The 23,352-nt window shown below is 34.5% G+C and overlaps 2 protein-coding genes across 2 annotated transcripts in view; both read right to left on the bottom strand.

The window, feature by feature from the left end:
* The window catches only part of LOC134746639 (MICOS complex subunit Mic10-like), a 134,683-nt gene extending 125,004 nt beyond the window's left edge, over positions 1–9,679 (bottom strand). Inside the window, exon 1 of the mRNA XM_063681108.1 lies at positions 9,583–9,679. Coding sequence (XP_063537178.1) covers positions 9,583–9,673 — 91 coding nt within the window. The 5' untranslated portion in view covers positions 9,674–9,679. The remainder of the gene's footprint in view (positions 1–9,582) is intronic.
* A 117-nt stretch (positions 9,680–9,796) lies between these two features.
* LOC134741361 (uncharacterized) lies at positions 9,797–11,180 on the bottom strand. The gene has a single exon (XM_063674118.1). The coding sequence runs from the start codon at positions 11,157–11,159 to the stop codon at positions 9,870–9,872; it is 1,290 nt and encodes a 429-aa protein (XP_063530188.1). The 5' UTR covers positions 11,160–11,180; the 3' UTR covers positions 9,797–9,869.
* Positions 11,181–23,352: the final 12,172 nt, after the last annotated feature.

The raw sequence follows: 23,352 nt of genomic DNA, 5'->3' as shown, positions 1-23,352 counted from the left end.
AATTATTTGCATGTCGTGTCCTCGACTGAATACTGATACATGTAAACCTTTTCTGTTGTCATCTTATACACGTATTCTGGCAAATAAAGAAATTCTATTCTATTCTATTCTATTCTATTCTATTCTATTCTATTCTATTCTATTCTATTCTATTCTATTCTATTCTATTCTATTCTATTCTATTCTATTCTATTCTATTCTATTCTATTCTATTCTATTCTATTCTATTCTAAAGTCGATGGTTCTATGGTTTACAAAAAAAAACCTCCGTATGTCTCTTAACTCTAGTACCAATTTGAGTGTATTTGTCTATATAGAGAAACGTACGTTATCGGTATGCAAAGTACAGCTGTAATATACTAGTTTAAGTATATATGAATTTAAAAATGAAATCGCTCGAAAACAGATATAAATAGAAGAGGTCCGCATTAAATTATGTGACAACGCGATAAATATAATGTCTCTTAATATTTCTACACCGAATATGCACTGCTCTGTCCTCTAACCTAGACCTTCTTAAACAATTTCTTAACAAACGATATACGGGTGTATTGTTGATTGGCTAGATTTTTAATTGCCGCCCATCGACCAAGGCGTGAGTCATTCCGCCAAACTAGTGCGCTCCATCAGGCACGTAGCGAAAGTCAAGAGCAAGTGTGTCATCAACCTGCTCCCCAAGTCACCAACAAGTTTCGATACAGAGTAGCCAATCTGCACATTTACATAAGTACCTACATGCATTTATTGCTTGTTACAATGACCTTTTTATTTTTGGATGCATGTAAAGTAGGGTAGGCTTATTTTCATCTTAATAATGAAACTTATTGTACTGTAGCTGTAGCACAGAAGAAAATACAAATACATACATATAATACTTAGGTATAGCAATTTTATGAGTACGTAGCAATTATAAATATCTTTTGACTGTACCCATAGTGCACACATGATTGTAATAATAGAAGTAGGTTATGTATAACCTACTTCTATTATATTTAATTTTTTAAGAAATTGATGATACTGCACTTTTGTTCCCGAAAGTTAAGAATACTGGAACACAACTTCTAGCTGTGAATAAAAATACATACATATAATACTTAGGTATAGCAATTTTATCAGTACGTAGCAATTATAAATATCTTTTGACTGTGCCCATAGTGCACACATGATTGTAATAATAGAAGTAGGTTATGTATAACCTACTTCTATTATATTTAAATTTTTAAGAAATTGATGATACTGCACTTTTGTTCCCGAAAGTTAAGAATACTGGAACACAACTTCTAGCTGTGAATACAAATACATACATATAATACTTAGGTATAGCAATTTTATCAGTACGTAGCAATTATAAATATCTTTTGACTGTGCCCATAGTGCACACATGATTGTAATAATAGAAGTAGGTTATGTATTACCTACTTCTATTATATTTAAATTTTTAAGAAATTGATGATACTGCACTTTTGTTCCCGAAAGTTAAGAATACTGGAACACAACTTCTAGCTGTGAATACAAATACATACATATAATACTTAGGTATAGCAATTTTATGAGTACGTAGCAATTATAAATATCTTTTGACTGTGCCCATAGTGCACACATGATTGTAATAATAGAAATAAGTTATGTATAACCTACTTCTATTATATTTAAATTTTTAAGAAATTGATGATACTGCACTTTTGTTCCCGAAAGTTAAGAATACTGGAACACAACTTCTAGCTGTGAATGATATCTGTCAAATCACCCCCGAAGTATGTGCACACTTGTAACATGAAAAACTAGTACTAAATCTCTGTAGTAGTACTATTAAAGACCTATATTTTTATCCTACTCTGTGATTTTGACGCAACTCAATATTACTCATGCGTGGTAACAAGAGATCTATGTTACATCATGCAAACATACGATTTAACTTAACCTGTTAACACTGTGAACGATTGTGCATTATATGAGTATCATCAAATCAATCTTGCTTGTTTTAGTATACTTACTATAAAGAAACTTTAAGTAATTATACATTACAAGAGAATTTCTATGCAAATGTAAGTAAATACAATAAAGTAATAATTACCAGTCAATTGTGTCTAGGATCTTTGTTAAGTACTAACATATGTAATCATACAATACGTATATTTTAAGATCAATAACTCTATTGATCTTAAAATATTCTCTATTGATCTAGGCACGTAAACGTACTAGTGTTGTGTGTTAACTTCGATTTATCTCCGATATTTATTTTTACTCATTTTTAATGTATGGCTTCAGTGAGTCCTTAACCGCGAAGGCTTTTCGGGGACTTTTGAGATATTTGCTCTAAAAGTAATTGCAGGCGTTGAGCATTATCTGAACGTAAAGCTATATTCTGATATAAAGAATACGCTATACAGATACACCGATTGTACCTATTTGTAGGATTTATTGCATCTCATTAGATTTGAATATTACATTTCATAAAATACCATAATAGATAGGACTAAACTGTTGTGCATAACAAAAAATGGAAAAATAAATAGTTAAGACGTATCGCAAGACGAAATTGGTAAGTAGAGTTTTTAATCATGTTGTATTGTATGCGATATGTGTATGGTTAAGCTATTGCGTGAGCGACATCCTATCCTGCTACGGTTTTATTCTAATTATCATTAAATTTTATCACATTGACCTTCTGGCATATCAACTTGCAGCTATTTACTGAGTCCATTGTTTGCAATTTGCATCTATTACATACAATGCGCTAATGCTCTAACATTACTCTGCTATTATTATATACTATATGTATTTTAAGCTCTCATATAGTTGATGTGTCAGATTTAAACTAAACCATGGGTTATTGTCTGACAGTTACGTTTTAAACAATGGTTTTCAGATAAATAAGAGTGAACATTAACAACAGCAGTCGATTATTATACAACATAACTTAGGGTTAAATCATAACATACCTACGCTAACTTACTACCATCCGTACTAAACTGTAAGTAAGTAGCTCTAAAATGCGCTATTTAATGATAATTATACTTTTTTAAGAATACCACGGTGATAAACAAGCGTGCGGACTGCCTGATGTTAGGCATCCATCGCAACCTATTGGAACTCTACCTATTAGGTAGTGGAGTTACACGCGCATTGCATTATAATATAAGGTACGGTCACAGACATTAATTGTTATTCCATCTAAGGTTCCAGCTAATTTGGTTGTCATTACTATCGGTATAAAATATCCAATGTAAAGTATACTAAATGGCTCAACAATTAAAGTCCGTGACTGTACAAATAGAGGCCCCACATAGCCAACACAGCGCCTTCAAGGGAAAACTGGAAACCTTACTCACCATCAGGAACACAAGACTGGGTACGTTTAAGAGGATAACACTGCGGCCGTTTTCTCCATACAAACGTACTCTTCATTTTCCTCTCTGAATATGGAAAATGTTTTAACATATTTTAACGTTTATTAAACATAGCTATGCCCCTATGTTTGACTTTTTTAGTTTTATTTTTCTAAAAATTACAGGCGAAAAATAGATTTCATACAATTTTTTAAATGCTGCTCTCATAATAATTAAAGATTCGAATAAAATGAAACATAGAGGAATAGCTATGGTGGATATACAACAAACTGTGTCATGTCATTTGTAATAATACCAAAGAGGAAAATGACAACGTTTGCATGAGAAGGTGATTTCGCGCGGGGCGCGGTGTATCCTCTTAATATACATATGTAAATTTAATGTGTTTGTGGTGTATTAAATAATATTTACTTACTTTCTATACAATACAATACAACACAAATAATCTTTATTGCACACCTAAATAAAAGAAAACAATACAAAAGAAAACAGAAACACAAGCAGAGGTAAACAACAGGCGGTCTTGTCGCTAAAAAGCGATCTCTTCCAGACAACCTTTGGGTAGCGGAAATTAATAAATACCTATACCTATCTCTATAACCTATATCTATAGGTATAGAGGGTATGTAAGTATTTCTAATTTTGCAGTAAAGGTCAACCGGGAAAAATGCAGCTTTGGAATAATTGCTTCTAATTTCGTTATTTCTCGAATACTTCTTAATATATTTTTGGTCGGGACGCCCCATTTTATGTTACGTTTCATTCTCCAAGTAGCTTAGGCTTTTATCTCTAGATGACGAAAGCTCTAAGATTCACGTTTAAGAAAAAACTCAAGTAGCCGCAATAACCCAGGCAACCCAGTCTATATAGCTTACTGGTAACTAACTAATCATATTAATTTTTCACCTCAGCAGCTCGAAAAAGCCTACTTTCGTCACTCCCTGGAGTGAGGAAAGTGCGACTTTCCTCACTCCAGGGAGTGAAACAATGTAGCTTTTTAATTTAAAATTTACGGTACGGTAAGGTACGGTACGGTCCGGTACGGTCCGGTCCGGTACGGTACGGTACGGTCCGGTCCGGTCCGGTCCGGTCCGGTCCGGTATGGTCCGGTCCGGTCCGGTCCTGTCCGAACCGGTCCGGTCCGTACCGGTCCGGTCTCGTATCGTATCGTATCGTATCGTATCGTATCGTATCGTATCGTATCGTATCGTATCGTATCGTATCGTATCGTATCGTATCGTATCGTATCGTATCGTATCGTATCGTATCGTATCGTATCGTATCGTATCGTATCGTATCGTATCGTATCGTATCGTATCGTATCGTATCGTATCGTATCGTATCGTATCGTATCGTATCGTATCGTATCGTATCGTATCGTATCGTATCGTATCGTATCGTATCGTATCGTATCGTATCGTATCGTATCGTATCGTATCGTATCGTATCGTATCGTATCGTATCGTATCGTATCGTATCTTATCGTATCGTATCGTACATATTATAATACTTTTTTTTCTGTTTATTCTGTGTAATTCGAAATACATTTTAACCTTTAATATGTTCTCACTACTGAGGTGAAAAATTATGTGTGCAACACGAGAGCAGTTATTTCACATCTCGTGTTTTTAAGTCCCTCGCTACGCTCAAGATTCTACCTTAGAATCACTCGCTTCGCTCGTGATTCAATTATAGATTCTTTCGCTTTCTCGGGACTCAAAATAAACACTCGCAAGAAAAACCAACTTTCCTCTCCTGTTGCACAAATAACTATTGTTGTTTATTAGATAATGCCCGTTAATAACCCGTTAATTTCAGATTTAGTTAGACGCCTACGTACGAAAGATGATACATAAAACTAATACGAAAACATACAAGACTTAACGAACTACCTCACATTAACAGTTTTGAATGATTCACGGTTCGTTTCACTAGACTTATATTGACCGGGATATACCTAGTCACATTACCGTAATATTGGGAGCTCAAAAACAATACAAAAGGTAATCACGGTCTATATCCCGGTCAATATAAGTCTAGTGCCTCACATTAATTTGCCAATTGAGTTAAAAAAATTGTAAAGATTTAACGATGAGTAACTAGTCGTGAGTATACTCGTAGTTATATTCAAAGTAGCTGTGTTTACCCTAATACGGGTATAATGTTAGGAATTATGCTTAGATGCTATAAGTATATGTTGTTTCATAACATAGGTAACGTTTTTATAATTTGCATAAGTACCACCTTCCTATAACATAACTACCTAATTCAAAGCGTAGGCAGGTTTCAAGCCGTAGTATTTCCTTTTAGCACTGTGTACGGTCACGCTTTGTGATTGTTGAGCTATTTAGGATCCTAATAGCTAAAGTGGTTGTTCAGTACTTACGCTAATGTCAAATTTTGCTAGAATCCTAAATGCCTCAACAATAACGGAGCGTCACTGTATCAGAACCGTAAAAAATAATCTCGGCTCTAAATATAATTTTCTGGATTACTGTAAATAAATCTTAGGATAAATGTTAAAGTAATTAATGATTAAAATATTGTTTTCTAAACATACGAAAAAAGTTTACAATGTTTAGGATACGTCACAATACTAATTATTCATTGTCAGATACTCCGAACTCCGAAACCGCCTTTCCATACAAACGTAGTCCCGATTATATTAACATTATTGTAAATAATTTTACACAATTTGATGTATTTTAATCACAGCTATGCCCGACCGTTAGATGTTGTTGGATTTTTCATTATTATAAGAGTTAGGAGCATTAAAAAAATTGTTTGCAACCTGTTCTTCGCTCCTAATTTTTCATAATAATTTTGAAAAACGAAAAAAATCTAACGCCGACCGTTAATATATATATATAGATATGACTAAAATACATATTCTGTCAAAATATTTTCCGTAATGCCAATATCCAGGGAGGAAAATGAGGACTACCTTTGTATGGAGAATCGATCGTCCCCTTTCCTCTTAATACCGTTTGTTTTAAGAGAAAACGTAATTCATGGAAAATATCATCATTGTGGATTAGCGGAATCAGATTCACACCCTTGGCCTATATGACCATGTAGTAACACATTAATACGCAGAGCTCCATTTTATTGTAAAAAAATGTTAATAATTGATTTTGAACCTTAGTGCTTGAGTTTAAGGTGTCAGTCAGTTAATGTTTTCGGTTGGTCCGGAAGCAAGTTAAAGGCGTTAAACAGTTTTAAGGGTTTGAAGTAAGCGACTAAAAACACTTTATTCCGTTAATTTTTTTAAATGCACTAGTTAGGCAATATAGTAGGTAAAAAACTTAGATAAGCCCACTTGTATGTAGTTTACAAAAACGCATCAAATAAATTATGTTACCAATGACAACTATGTATTCCTGTTGAATTATAGTTATTTGCTTTACTAGGGGGCAAAGTTGTTGTTCAACCTCTCGTACTAATATTGATACCCGAGCAAGCGAAGGATTCCAAAATGAAGTTGGTTCGAAACATGGAATCTTGAGCATTGCGAGGGTTTCAAGGCACGAGTCAAACAAATTTTGCTAACGAGTGAAACACAAAATTTCAATACTCAATACTCAATATTTTATTGCAAATTCACAAAGTCATTGTACAGGTGGTAAACTTATAAACTTAATTACTTCTTTGTGAACCCTGTTGGGCACTGCAATATACTATAACTACAACTATAACTATAATTTACGATTCCAAGGAGAGGAGAATTTTTGATTAATTATTTTAATATACAATCATTATAAGCAAATGTAAAAATAAGAATTAAAATGTCAAAAATACACTCTTCACCACACCAACACAAGGAAAATACTAACTGTAAAATATCAAACAAAATCACGGCAAATCGGTTCAAAATTAATGTTATTAAATGTTTATCATTTAAAATCATCATTTAAAAGTCAATTCCACAAGCAAACATAACAAAAAAAAACTCAAAATTTTCATTTTATTACTTTGCCTCACATGTGAATAAAATGCAACTTTCACAGTTTTTGAACAATCAAGATAGCCTTTACCAGCTAGTGTGGTAAAAATAAATTATAAGTGGACACGGGCAGGATTATAAACTTCTTAGCAAAATAAATAATGAGTCTGCAAACCCCTATATAACTAATTATGGAAAGTCTATGCGAACACATAACCCATACAAATAAGAATTTAACCTATACTACTATACGTAAAGTAGAAAAATCGGGAATTTTAGTAGCAGCCACTACTTCCTAAGTTTGATTGAAACAGGTCAAACTAAATAAAATTAAAGCTTGTAAAAAAAAACAAGGAAACCCTGTTCCCGTGCCCCAAAGTCACACTTAACCTTGTTTTTGCAATTAACTCGAATTTGACATTCGAATCTGCCACGCTCGGTAACCACAATAAGTGTAGTAATTAGGATTTTCACAAAAGTGTTATGGCTTTTTAATCCGTCCATTGTCTGTGTGGAGATACGATAAAGGATGCGTTTCACTTGTACCTAATTGTTGGTTTTCGCTTTTCGACATAATTATGACAGTTAAAATAGCACGAATGAAATAAGCGGACATAATAACACCAAATTCAGTAAGTAAACTCATGTTGTTTAATCATTATAAGCATTTTGATTAAATTACACATAATTTATACTTCTTTTGTTTAGTTTGCTTGAAAGTTTTTTTACAAAAGGCTACCTGACCTAGATGTATGATGGACGCATTCATGTGATAAAGCTAAGGTTACTTTTTAACACCCTGAGTTACTGAATAAAACAAATACAGTCGTGACAGCGTGACACCGCTGTCACGTGTCACGTCGTACGGTCGAGTTCACAAACATTTTTACAAGCCAACGTTCCAAAAATATATTAACATGACCTTATTGTCAGTGTGTTAGTGTCTAAAAGGCGTGTAAATATATCTGGAACGTTGGATCGTAAAGATGTTTGCGAACTCGATTGTTATGTTCGCCAGTACCAATATTAGTATTATTTTTTCTACATGATTGTAATACGGTCGCCATCAGATATATCGGAGCGGCCAAGGTGCTCGCAAATATCTGAACACGCCTCTATTGTCAAGGCGCTAGAGTGCGTGTTTAGATATTTTTGAGTCAGCAGAGTTAGTTGACCCCCCCCCCCCCCCCCTGCAAACCAATTTCTATGCATAGGGGGTCACTTATCTCTACAGATTACTGTACCTACTTTTAGTTTAACGATGACGCGTGGTTATGCATTCTATTTTTTTTCATTCACCCTAAGTTCTTGCACCAAGCAAGGCAAATATTACCAGCTAATATTTGTATAATCGCTCTATAAACTCCTGACGACCAGCGTCCTAAACATTGTACATATTATGTAGGTCTCAATTAAGATTTGACTCTTTGTCAATTTGACAGAGTTGAATTTAAACTGGCAAATTTTGATACCGGGTCGTCAGGAGGACAGAGTTACACTCCTATATAGTGTTACACTATACATAGAGTTAAACTCGTCGCAATGAACGTTACCTGTAATGGTTCATACCGTTTATTTACCCATTAATTCTGTTCTGACTGAACGCCCCCGAGCTAAGCTAATGCGAAACTTATGATGCACCATGCCCTAGGAAAAATACTAGGTACGTGCCTAATGGTTCCATGATTAGTTCTTTGATATCTATACCTACAGTACTAAACATCACTATTATTTTTGTACAGTCTCGCAGGTGAACTAATGATGAGAATTTCCTGCGATAGTGAATTGAACTTTTGGAAATTGTGGTGACTTTTGGCATCATATCTGTATAAAAATGGTATTGACGTTTGTAATGATAATTGATCGAGTCCCTATAGGGAGGTAGGGAGGGGCCGATACCCTAGTTTACACTCGTACTAATTACGCGAAAAATTTGGTTGTAATAAATACCTTATATTTGTGCACTATGGTGCTAATTGCAACAACATTTTCGCCGTAATTAGTACGATTGTGAACTAGGGTAAGGATATTTCTTCAAGACTTAAAAAATATCGGTTCTGTCTTCTAAAGACCTGCCAGCGATCTCAAAAAATTCGCGCGCGTGATTCGTTAAGACAGTTTAAGCAAAAAGTGAAAGTTGTTATAAATCTTCATTTAAATTAGGGTCGCACGAATACGAGTGTAATCAGTAATCAAGTATTTGAAACAATGGGTCATCGTATCCTGTAACGGTTAAGGCAAACCTAATTACACGGCGGAAGTGATACAAAAATTGAATTAGGTACTTACATGTAAATACATCCTCCCAGCTTCTGAAGGAATAAGACGGACGAACTCGAACGGCGAAGTCGTTCAGGATAATAGTCGAAGAACAATGCATCTGATGGGTAAAGTAACATAACAAAAATAAGAAATATATTAACTTAATAACAAAATTATACTTTATTTGTTTTACTATGTTACCAGTGTTACTACTTTTATTAATGCATTTGTAATGAAAAATACGTTGCTATAATTTATTAATGTATGACACTTACACAAAGCATTTCTTGCCCTCATAACAATATCCGAAGTTTCTAGTAATAATCCTTGCAGCACGGCTTCTTACACGGTTTGTAACTGCCTTCTGTGCACAAATATTGCCTAATTTTTTTAGCTAATGGACAGTCCAATCTTCCACAGGGACCATGAATATCTCTTTTATTTACAAATTGCCCATGTTGATATTTACCCTTTACAGTTTCACCCTGTATAAACTGATGTTGAGATCCTCTATAATCCATACGCTTTGGACAATTCGTACCTCCACAAGGTCCTTTAGGAAAGCCCATGGCTAAAATTGCCAGTTCGCTTGCAGTGTAAGGAGCCACAAAATCTTCGTACACTTTTGGTTCCTCCACGGGTCTGATCGGTTCTCTAGTAATATCTGGAGCGCTAAAGAAAAAGGCCACAGGTGGAACTTCATCTATGGTAGTGCCTTCCCAATGCCTGACTACTTCAACATCCTTCAGTTTCAAATCATCATTGAGGTACTTTCGACCTGGAATCCTCTCCATTTCAGGTAAAGCGACGAAGAAACTAAGCACTCTGTTGCCTAAACAACTTAATCTGATGAAAAACTCAATTTCTCCAGAGGGCTTCAAGTCCTCTTCACATTGTAGTGGCCTCACCATTTCAACAGTATTGGTAATAATTTCTGGTTTTTTAGTGTCTCTGTACTCTGCTTGGTCCATGTTAATCGGATTTAGTTCAGCAGATCGCTCAAGGCATTGGAAGAACGTCTCGTGCCATGGGACTTTCACGAAACCTATGCAATTAAAATTTTCATCTCTGTTCCAGACCGTGATGTATATCGGCGTCTTTTCTAATACTTCCTGTAATTTCGATGGCCTTGATATGAATATCACCGCATTACCGACTCCAAAATAAGGAGGCTGAGGTAAAGGTTCGGATGGTAATGGTGGTTTTACAAAGGCAGGCCCTTTGCCCTTTTTACCTTTACCGCCTCCTTTTCCTTTCTTTCCCTTAGCAGGAGGTGGAGGAGGAGGCGGGGCTACGAAGTTATCATGTGCTACATAGAAATCAAACAGAGGTAAGCAATTCATTTGCATTGTACACGTTTGCATGTATTTTAATTCTTCTTCTGAAGGTGGAGGCGGTACTTTGCCTTTTTTAGGTTTTTTAGGAGGTTTCGGTTTCTTACCTTTCATCTTTTCAGCTAATAGTGCCGCAGCTAGCGCCGCAGCTTCTGCCTCTCTTTTTCTCTCCTCTTCCTCCATGCGTAGTTCGTACTCATCTTTAACTGGCGGTTCTACTTTCAGTACAATTTTCTTGACAAATACTTCGATCATAAATATTTGTTCCATTCTGTTACCTGCAAGAGGAACATGGTAGGTATTAATTATAATTCAACAACTAAAGCATATTAATAGATTTCATCATACGAGTAGGTATTCTAGATTTGTTATGTAATTTTGTTTAAGTAAAAAATATATTTCTTCTAATTACAATAGACATGTTAATGTATAAACATAATCAATATATATTTTGTATGTGCATAACGTGATGGAAATTTTAGGTGACGCTCACCAAACTCATAGTAGTCATACAGCTGGTTAAGGCTGGCTGGATGTTTAAAAGTACACTTAAAAATACGCATCAACTAGCTTAGAGAGAAGACTTACCGTTCGATATTTTCTTGAATTAAATTTCAACTGTATAATACTGTACAAAATTTAGATAATATAACCAAAATACTCCTAACCTACTACTTTCATTTCAATTTTCTAGTAAACATAGTTTATGATAGTTGTTTTGTTACAGATCTAATATGACGGTTGTGATTGCGACTACACACATCGTGGATTCAGATGTCCTAAATTTTAATAAATAAGCAATGTTGGAATTACAAAACCATACTGATTTTATGTTACAATGATTTTCATTGACATACACTGTCACTGTATCTATTTATTTTGACATTAGATTAACGCGAATCTACGTTGAAATGAGGCTGGCAATGAAAAAATAAATTATCCAGCCTAATTCCTTTCCACGAAACTTGTATTGAATACAACCGATCAGGTTGAGCCAATAATGACAATTTTTTCCAAAAAAAGTAATTTACTTATTAAAACGACGAGCCTAAGTGCCGCGAAGATACGGGTCAATTTCTGAACACGATTTTTCCTGTCCGAGATGAAAATCGCAGGTTAGCATCAAATAATACGCTTACCATTTTTTTTTCATAAAGAAGTCACTTCCACACCGGGGTCAACATGAATTCACTGATTAATTTGTTTTTAGGGTAGCCTTAAAAATACTTAAAGGCTCAAATTACTACTCCCGTGCCCTGTCCGGAATATGTGAGTATAATGAGAATTCCTACTAAAAACTGTACATTAGTATCACTTATTGAATAATAAATACTTAAACTAGATTATATTTACTATCATTGAGCATATAAAACATTAACTTCTTTGTGGTAAACAAAGATAGATATAACTCCGTAATAGATGGATACAGTCTAAGGAAAAAACGTGCCTCGAAAATCACGAAAATTTGACTCTCGATCAGATGGTGCCACTAGTTTTGGCCTACACTCGTATAGAGGGCATTGACTGTTTCGTTTGTTATTTATAATTTTAACGCATACCAATGAAAGAACATGGGTCAAAATCATATAAAATAATTAATGCAAATAAAATAATAATTTATCCATATTTAAATACATTTTAACGTATTTTTTTAAATCTTCATTTTTAGTTTTAAAGTATGTCGATAGATGGCAGTGAATTTACAGTGGTTACAAAATTTACTATGACAGTACCGCTCTATCTTATTATATCCTCATTGGTGGTAAATAACTCGTGAATTATGAATGTAGGTAAGTAATAAAGTAGGACACCAGCAAAGAGTTATCGTCATCTCACTAACGTCCTCGCCTCGTATACGTATGTAAAGCCTGACCAGAAATATATGATCACGCGCCATGTTGCGGAATTTCACTGGAACTAATTTTTTCATACTATACTGAACTGTCACTCTATACATGAGAATGACAGCGCCCTCTTGACAATGATCATATATTTCTGGTCAGGCTTTAGTATGTTTACATATCGCTTTCCAGTATCAGTAAAGGCATCAGCTCATTCAAGAGGTTCATAAGTATGGTGAGCTTGACGACATCGTCTAAAGATTCTGCCGTCGAAACACAAATGATACGTTCTGTCGACGAAACGTTCTGTCGGCGGACAGTTAAGCGACGAAGCGACTGTCGGCGGGCGATTACAGAATCGAATGTCCGCCCGTAGCTTGTGATACCATAACTTATAATTGAGTCGGCGAGTGATAAGTAAAGCATACGTAGTGTACTAGTTTATTGTATGGGAGTTTGTATTTAAGCAATGATAAGTTAGCCATGACGGATCTAAGTTTTGAACATATGTGATCTATGTGTGGTCCCCAATTGAAGTTATTATCTATGGTGTTTGACAAGTTCAAGTTACGCTCTCATTATAAAACGACTTTCTAGATTGCTCTGAAAATTTGTGCTTACAATAGGATAAGGTATAATAATATCTAGGTCTGTAATTACGTAATTAGTTTATGTAGCTTCAGATACCATAGTAAAAAATACAGTAAATTTAAGTTTATCTGAAAAACTTGATTTTGCTTTATTTTGTTTGTTTTATAAACTGGAGCTATATAAACTAATTACAGGCATAGGTGCAGACATACCTCATGTCTTTGTATGTGCAAAGTTTCATTACAATCCAACACGCGTAGTTATAAATGAGAACGAAACTCCGTTTTTATGCGAAGGTGAAATTCGGCCGAGCTTACCACGGGGACTCTTAAAAAATAGGTCGCAATAAAACTGGTATCTAAACCACAAATCGATTATTTTTAATGATATTTGTGATTATCGTTTATCCGCACCTGACCATAGACATTTAAAAATGGAAGATTAATAGTAGATATTTATTTATTTATTTATACTTTATTGTAATAAAATAAGTACAAATGGTGGACTTAATGCCTTAAGCCATTCTCTACCAGTCAACCACTGGGCCAAAAAGAGACGTTTGTTGGTGCAGGCTTTGTACTGTATTTGAAAATAATTAAACGATATCACTACCTACTATTTACAAATTAAATACTAATTATAGTATACCTGATCCATAAGTCACAAATTAATTAGCGGAGGAAGTCTTGAAGTAGCAGTAGTACTTTATTCGTGTTATTATAGTATTTTTCAAACTCCATGTGTAGGATAACAGCTGACATTTCAATACAATTTTGCGAGATTTGGCGTTTTTAGGTTATAAATTATATGGAGATGACAGATGCCATCCTACAATTCGAGTTTGAAAAATATTATAGTGACATACAATACATTTATTTACATACAAGATATATACAGTGGTACTACGTAAACGAAATTAATAACTAGCTTAAATCTAAAATAGGCCCTTGAGGCATTGTACCAAGGATGCTGGCGGCATTTCCCCGCTGTATCGCAAATATAATAATATAATATCGATAATATAATATAATATCGCAAATTTTATAGTGACATTCACTTTGGTTCCAATTTTCTGTTATTTTACAGCTCGTTTAAAAATCCAAGTTCATATTCCTATAAATGAGTAGGTAAGTACAAAATAAAACAAATATCTACTTTGAAATTAACGAGCTTTCAAAAAAGCCAGAGCCTATTAGTATAGCGTAATATATACACTATACACCGTTGATTATTCACTAGAGAAACTTGAGACCTTTGATAGTCCAAACCAGACACAAAATCCGAACCGGTAAGAAAAAACAACGTAGTTAGAGTTCATCGCCGGGGTCACGTTTACGCACGCGGGTAGCGTAGGGGAGAGGGGGAGGCTGGCGGGAGCGGAGGTGCGCGAGCGCAAGACGAGTCTGTTTGCACCGGGAACTATGTGTGCTGGAGATGGCTTGGATTTATACCCCATGCTGATTTATCTGAAAAGTGAGTATCCTTGCAATCCAAAGCCTACGATGGTAGAGGACCCGCGCGAAATTGCCTTTTCATACAAACGTAGTCCTTATTTTCCTCTCTGGATATTAACATTATTGAAAATATTTTGACATAATTTGTTGTATATCAACCGTAGCTATGCCCCTACGTTTGACTTTTTTCGATTTTTTGATAATAGCAAAAATTAGGAGCGAAAAACAGATTTCATACAAAACTTTTATAATAATAACAATGTTGAAAAAAATCAAACGTAGGGGCATAGCTACGGTTAATATACATCAAATTATGTAAAAATACTTCTCATAATGTAAATATCCAGAGAGGAAAATGGGGACTACATTGATATGGAGAAGCGGCCGTCCCCTTTCCTCTTAAGCTAGGTACCAATTTTATTTATAATGTTTCATGCGGGATCACATCTCTTTTTGTAGACAGTCTCTCAGTTTGTACGTCAGATACTACTTTTGTCAGTACCTAGGTAGAGTTACTGCCCACTAGGCTAGGAGCCAGCCGGCCGGCTTTTTAATAATATTACTCCAATTCCAATGTGGTTCTGGCAGTGCACTGCATTGAACTATTATTACTAACGTATAGAAACGGCACAGAGAACCAGTATTTTGCGCCATGAGTTGCTGCCGTTTTGGCATCAAACCATAGAAGCGGAGCGTGAATCTCGCGACCCAAACGCGTAAGCGCCATGAATTTTACGGCGCTTACGACGTTTTGGTCGCGTGGTACAGGTTATGATTGCGACAATTTCATTATATTTTGTTCGGTTACCGCGATAGTCACTCATGAAATAAAACTAAGAAAGCGGATTCAATTCAATATACGCGATATTATCCGATTTTAGTGTTATTTCATGACAATTTTATTGTTAGGTCTGTCGTCTCTATAGTAATAATAACTCAATGGTGCACTGCGACAAAAATTTTGTTTATTTAATAAACATCTAGTGTCTTTATGTTTCTGTCACTGGGCGCGGGCTCACTTTCCATCTCCCTCGCACATTGTTTAAAATTAGAACCGCACGGTCGTTTCGCACTACGCCTGCGTTTTTATGCGGACTTAACACAATTCATGCTAAATCCACCATTTACTGCTTTTATTCAGTAATCTGAGTAATAAACATTTGTCTTATATAAATGAAACTAACAATTTTCTGTCTATAGGCAACTGCCGTATTTCTAATCTTAAGTTCAATGTTTATACCCAGATTTAGTTAGCATAATATAAATATAAGTACCTAGGTTTACAATTTTATGTATGCATCAATCCATGTAGGTGATGATTCCATAATAAGTGTTCCGTGAAAAGTTTTTTTGATTTAAATGGGTTTCAATCAAAATGGATCTAAAAATTCTAAAAGTGAGCTACTTAAATTCCGCGACTTTAACAGAGTCGGACCAAGCCAACACATTGCATGGCATTTGCAATGACAAAGTGTGGTTATGTTATCGACGTTATCGTTAATGTCAAATTTCTATGAAAATATTTAGTTTATAATGATACGTCCTCATTTTGTTTTATTTAAGCTCGTGCAGAGTCAGCTTAGACGGACTATTCGTGTTATTCGTATGCAAACGACAACTTAATGATTTTTATTTTATTAGAACTAAGTATATATTATACATACCTATATCTAGTATTGGGAGAATAAGCATAAACCTGAAAAAAAATTAGTTTATGTACCTTTTTACAAGACACGTGCATATTCATCAGTAGCTAATATAATACAGCCTGCTTACCAACAGAGAAGGGCTCGGTCCAAGTTACCACTACGTTAATAATACAGCTATAAATACAGGCTAGCGTATGGTCGTATAATAGCTATATAAACATAGTTGTTAGACTACTAGCGGTGCGTACGCAGCGTGGCTCTATAGTAGTTGAACACGAGTAAGATGATTGGTAAAGCCGCGTCCATCGTCTTCTCTACGATGACATTTGTGTTTTTTGTATACTTGCCTCATTTAATTTTTAATTCAGGCGAAAATACTACATCTACCTGGGTATAGCTTGCCTTAATATAACATAAAATTTCCTGTAAAGTACTCATACCAGGAAAAGCTAATTTCACCATGGAAATGAGTCACAGGTTATATGGAATGAATGTACCCACACGGTACACGGTTGCACTGCCGTTAAATGGTAAAACGCTGCAACTCAAGTTACAGCGTCTTAAGTAACCTTCCTTGGATAAAATGATTCCTTTCGTGTTCTACCATCCCCTTTTTTCAGATTTTTGATTTTTCTTTTAATTAAGTCTGTATAACCCAAGAAAATTAAACAAATCTGCAAGAAATAATCGGGAATAATTCGTGTGAAAATTGGTATATTTGTACCTTGTGGTGTCCAGATGAACATACTAAGTCCTCGGGGGTGCTAAGGGTGTAAGGGGGGGTTGAAGGTACCTTTTTCAGATTTTTGCTCGTATCTCGAATATCTGTATGGATAGCGTTATAATTACTTTGAACAAAAGTCTCTACATGAAATTTTCTACAAATTAGGTTATAATTATTTTTACTCTACGATCAATACTTTAGGAGCTACAGGCTGTTTAAGTTAACAAAGAGATCAAAAATAGACGATATAAGAAAACGTCGTTTTTTCGTAGTTGTTCATCATAACTGAAATATTTAGTATAGAATAAGCAAGTTGAGTCACCTGCTGATGAAAAATTAAAATAAATCAGCCAAGAGCATGTCGGGCCATGCTCAGTGTATGTTTTCGTACTTCCGTAGTTACCCGCCCGAAATATACTTTTTGCAAAAACTCAAAAATGGCTTAACCGATCAGGTTTGCTATAGTTTTCCTTGATAGTTTTTAATAAGCTTTACTTTTACGATCTTTTCGTATTTGTAAAAAAAATGTGCAACCAACTTTTCGCCAAAGTTTCATTTGGCAAACCTATCGTTGGCATAACCTTACTTCGCAACCATTTCATTTCCCAACCCCATACTTGCGAAATGAAAATGACGTACTAGGATGGGTTAGGTTAAGTTGGATTATGTAAATTTGCGAAATGAAATTTCGCCCAACTAAAATTATGGGATAAATAGCTTGGGAACTGAAAGTTAAAAGGTCGGGTAAAAACTGCGTCGTAACTTACCTAACCTGCCCTAAAATAGACAAATATAATTTATTAAAAAAAAAACTTGTTTATCAGGTATATTGAGTTATTCGTCATTTACTGAAACAGTATTATTGTACTACTTGACGAGTGTCTTTTCAAAAGACCTTATTTCTCTATGAAATCCATACAAAGATAAACCCTTTAAGTAGGGTAAAAGGGTTTATTTTTGTATGGATTTCATAGAGAAATAAGCCCTTTTAAATAGACACTCCTCATTAATATCAGTTTGAAGTTATCCTGCAAGTCATTAACTGTATATCCCTCCATATTACCATGGAAATATTGGTAGCGAAGAGTGCAGTAATACCTGCGTAGGTATAATTTTTCAGCAACTGACCTCACATAAAAATTAACCCAGACCTTATTTGCAATGAATCATTACTATACTTGACTTCCTATGAACTGTCTATGACTCGCCGAATCATTAAATATTCAATTCATTCATTATCTGACACACAGGTTCAAAGTATTCAACCATTATGACGCTAGACCGGGCCGGGGCCGAGTCGGAGCTTCCGGAGCTTCGTTTTCTATGGAAAGCAACCACGTGATCACCGATCAGCCATCATAGAAAATGACATGTCGGACGCCTCGGCCTGGGCACGGCCCCGTCTAGCGTCAATCATCCTTTAAAATACTTGGTAACCGCTTAATATAACGTTTTTGTTTCAAAGTCGTCGAAAAATAGGAAAAGAAAATCCTGAAGCTGAAAATAATTTTAATAGCGGTTGTTTGACATGAAAATGTACCTATTAAGACAGAAATTATGAACCATAAGGGGTTCTGCGATAATGGTTAATTTAAGAACCTTGTATAAAAATTTTCCCCTCTGAGTTATTTGATAATTAAAACTATAATCAATTTTTTAACATGCAGATACGTGTGCGAGCGATACTCCAAATTTTATATTAAAGGAAAAAATGGAAAAAGTTACACTTCCGGCAGGATTTGAACCCGCAACCTCCGCAATCCGTGCGTTGCTCTTAACCAATTGAGTGTAACTTTTTCCATTTTTTCCTTTAATATAAAATTAAAACTATATTAATTAAAATCACGACGTTCATGGGTCCTGTACAAAGGGATGTATCTATCTCATATATTATTTATTACTCCCACAACTACGTATTGGTTAATACTCATATTCTGAGATCTTTTTGTGCAAATATTTACTATGATTTATTTAATTTTTTACAGACGATTAATGTAATGAAATATTGTGCTTCAGATTTCCATTATTCTATTTGGACATTTAAGAAAAGTACTGCAAAAAAATATAATACCTATTTGAGCAGTGTGTCGCATCCTTACCAGCGCAGGCGCAGCTGCACGATGCGCATTCGCTACCGGTTCTGTGGCTAACGACCCTCCCCCCACCGATCGCTGCACTAAACGGAAAATTTTATTATTCTTCCACTAAGGAAGTAGGCTCTACCAATATATAAGTACCTCCTAGCGATGTATAGACAGACGAGTAGCAGGTACATAAGTCGGCCGAAATTGGATATCCCTAAGTAATAAAATTATTTTGTGCCTTCGAACTTCGAACGATACATTAAATTGTAATACACACATGATCGTATAATAATATTAATAAGGTCATTGTATGGGATTTATGTTGTTATAATAGGGATATAATCTTCACGGCCTCAACAATTAGTGCTACACAGCCGTGCAATAGGTTGTTTCTTAAGTAATTGATTACTTATTATTATTTTACTAAAATGTACTTATGTGGTTCGATAACAATTTCGTGTTAGCGCCACTTGCACCATCCCAATCCCACTAACCCGGGGTTAACCGGTTAATCCGATAACCCAGTGTCAAATTATACTGGTAACCATGGCAACTGCAGGCTTAACAGGTTTTATTTTGGTTTTAGTTTAAGGTGTATTTTTAGATTTATAAATCTTGCATCTTTTTCTGTTTTAATGAATAAAACCATTGAATAACATTCTTGTTTGAAAAGCATAATCATTTCTTTTTCACCTCAGCAGCACGAACAAGGGTACTTTGCTACTTAAAAACAGTGAGCAAAATAGTGAGACAAAATGACATTCAATTGACCTTTACATTCGAATGTCACTTCAACGTGCGGGGCCTAATACAAGTTCGAAATACTTGGATTCTGTTCCCTATATCCCTTTCACGTTGTTAGCAAAAAGAAAGAGACAAAAAAGTTCAAACGACATTCAACAGTATATTGACAGTTTATAATAGACCCCCGAAAAACGCCAGAACGCATCGTTCTAAAATATCTACAAGTATGAATTCATAATCTCTAATTTATGGAAAAAAAAAGTTAAAAATTTGATTAAAACAATATATTTTACGTATTGTACAATTAAATTAAGGAACTTAAAAAATTCTAAAATTATGACGCAAAATAAATAAGTAATACTAGTTTTAATAATCTCTACTATAGTGACAAATAGTAGTATCCGCAATTCGGACCGTATCTTACAGTTTTTTTTTTTACAAAAAAGTTGTCGATTGAACTGTCAATTGATGTTCGTTGGTATTTCCATATTATTTCACTGAAATTTCTTTCGTTTTGTTTTTGTGTTTTATTGCACTAATTAAACATAATTAGACCTTAACCTTAAGAAAACATGAGTGAATAAGTAATGAAGAAGGATTACATTTTTGAGGTTTTATTTTTCCTTCTAATATGTTATGACTCCTGAGGTGAAAATTTGTATGTACAACACGAGATCAAAGTTATTTACATCTCGTGCGCTTTTGAGTCCCTTACTACGCTCGAGATTGTAAATTAGGTTCTATTATAGAATCTTTCGCTTGCACGGGACTCAAAATAAGCACTCGAAGAAATAACAAATTTTGCTCTCTTGTTGCACAAATAACTATTCTTTAAGTATCTTAGACGAAGCTAATTGCTACAGTATGATCAAAGATTTCACTGGACACCCATAAACACTTCCTTATTATACTTAAATGATGATGATAATTGCAGTAAATGTGTAATTAACCAGAGGCCATAATTGAACATTGCGTATTATTGTTGATTAAACAATTGTAATTTTTAAAAGGTATATATAAAACATACATAAATGATTATTGCAAATTTAAATTATAATAACACTTCTGATTTCTTCAAAATAGGCTTATTTCATTACTAATTTACGATTATTGTTCATCAGCACATAAAATAGATAATTTTAACCTGTAGAATCAGCATAAATCATAACACCAGACCGTAACATATATCAAGCTTGATGCGGGGTCTGTGAAAAGCCATAAGGATACTAAAATAATCTGAGAAAACACATAAAACGAGACTCTGACCAATATTTTCAATCGTATCAAATAAATTCTGTTTGTAATCCCCGTGTGATGCTGCAAGTCATAAGAGAAGTGGATATCGTTATCCTACTTGAACAAACTGTAAGATACCTTTAACTTTTTTTAACCGACGTCAATATTTAAAAAGAAGGTCTCAATTCACTTGTATGTTTTATTTTTATTTTTATGTTTGTTACCTCAAAACTCCATTATTTCTAAACCGATTTGGAAAAAAATATTTTTTGTTTAAAAGTAGGTATGTTCTGATGATGGGATATTTAGGAATGCGATAAGTATAAAATATGAATAGTTATTTGTACAACAAGAGAGAAAAGTTTGATATTTCTTCGAGTGCTTATTTTGAGTCCCGTGCAAGCGAAAAATTATGTAATAAGATATCTAATTTAGAATATTGAGCGTAGTAAGGGACTCAAAGGGAGCAAAACGCGATTTCGCTCACTGTTTTTAAGTAGCAAAGTACCCTTGTACGAGCTGCTGAGGTGAAAAATATGCTTTCTCTTCACTTATACCACAGAGTTGTTCAGTTCAAACCCCAACTGCCACAGCAATGTAAATGAATAAGTATCGAGTGATGTTTATTGTTCCTAGTTTTAATTGAAGCGCAAACAGTGAACTGTGAAAACAGAGCCACCTGTATCATACGTGATTTGACAGCTATGTACTTAAGAGGCCCACTAATTATCAGTCCGCCGGACGATATCGCCCTGTCAGTTGTTCGGAACTCTGTCAAATTTTTGTTCTAACCGACGGGCCGATATCATCCGGCGGACTGATAGTCAGTGGGCCCCTTTACAGCTCTATTATATTAGTAAGTAGATAGTGTAACTGTAGGCACATTTTAAGAGTCCGCAGCAAGGTCGGTTATCCATACGAACGTAGTTACGGTCTCATTTTAACCCAACTAGCTAAATTGCTCTGAAACTTTGTGCTTACAATAAAATAAGGTATATCCATGCCTGTAAATAAATAAGTTTATGTAGCTTCAGATACCATACTTAAAAATAATACTTAATTTAAATGTTTCATACAAAACTTGTTTTTGCTCTATTTTGTTTGTTTTATAAGCTGGAGCTATATACATTAATTATAATGACAGGCATAGATATACCTCATGTCAATGTATATGCAAAGTTACATTACAATCCAACACGTAGTTTTTAAATGAGAACGATTTTAGTAGGTATGTACATATGTGTATTTTAGTGTAAGTTCAAGTAGCATGTGGTTGAAAGTTCACTTAGCTAACTAGGTAAGTACCTAACCTACAGAAGAAAAGCTGCACCTCACATTGCCGTAACAAATATAATTATTGGTAACATAAGGCGAAGTGAATAAGTAGCAACTTACTTTCTAATTTCGGTATTCTTAGATATTTAAAATCTATTGGTAAGTAGTTAAAAAGTAAAAACGATATCGTATCTCATCCGTATAATTATCGTCCTATTATTACTTTTTAAAGTCGATCACTCAGTTTAAGTTTTACTTTTAACAACTTAGTTTCCCTGAAGATACATTAAGTCCCGTCAATTTTAATTTGTAACTTTTCCGTATACTTACTCACTTAGGTGAAGAAAAATAATGAGGTGTCAATTTTAAAACTTTGATTGAAAACTCAGGAAATTGAAGGTACTTAATTGATTTCTAAGCCAAATCAAATATTATAAGTATAAAAAACATGAAACATAAGTTTTTGTTTTGAATTCCTAATAGGAATATTTCCTTTCTCGTATGTTTACAATATTAACGTAATATAACAAATATATTATAACTATTTAAGATCAAATGACGTAGATATAGTGGCAGTAAAGGGGACAATGAGCCACTTTAAACTACACTGGCTCTTTAATTACAGCCCTTCCTATAACAACACGTTTGTCTTGGGACTTTAGACAAACGTCGTCAAATAAACATCTGAATTGAGCTAATTAATAATCAAACGCACTTTACCTTACAATATTGTTGCCAAAATGACCTTTATACCGTCCTTAATAAATTCGAAATCACCTTGAGGCTTTGATAACATTGCGTTTGATATGACTCGTCTCAAGTTAGGACCAAAGACAAATTATCCAAGTATGACAACGTAGCTAAT

Source organism: Cydia strobilella, chromosome 1, assembly GCF_947568885.1.
Source record: "Cydia strobilella chromosome 1, ilCydStro3.1, whole genome shotgun sequence".
Taxonomy (NCBI): Eukaryota; Metazoa; Arthropoda; class Insecta; order Lepidoptera; family Tortricidae; genus Cydia; species Cydia strobilella.
Note: the sequence above shows the minus strand (reverse complement) of the source record. Positions and strands in the feature narration are given on the sequence as shown.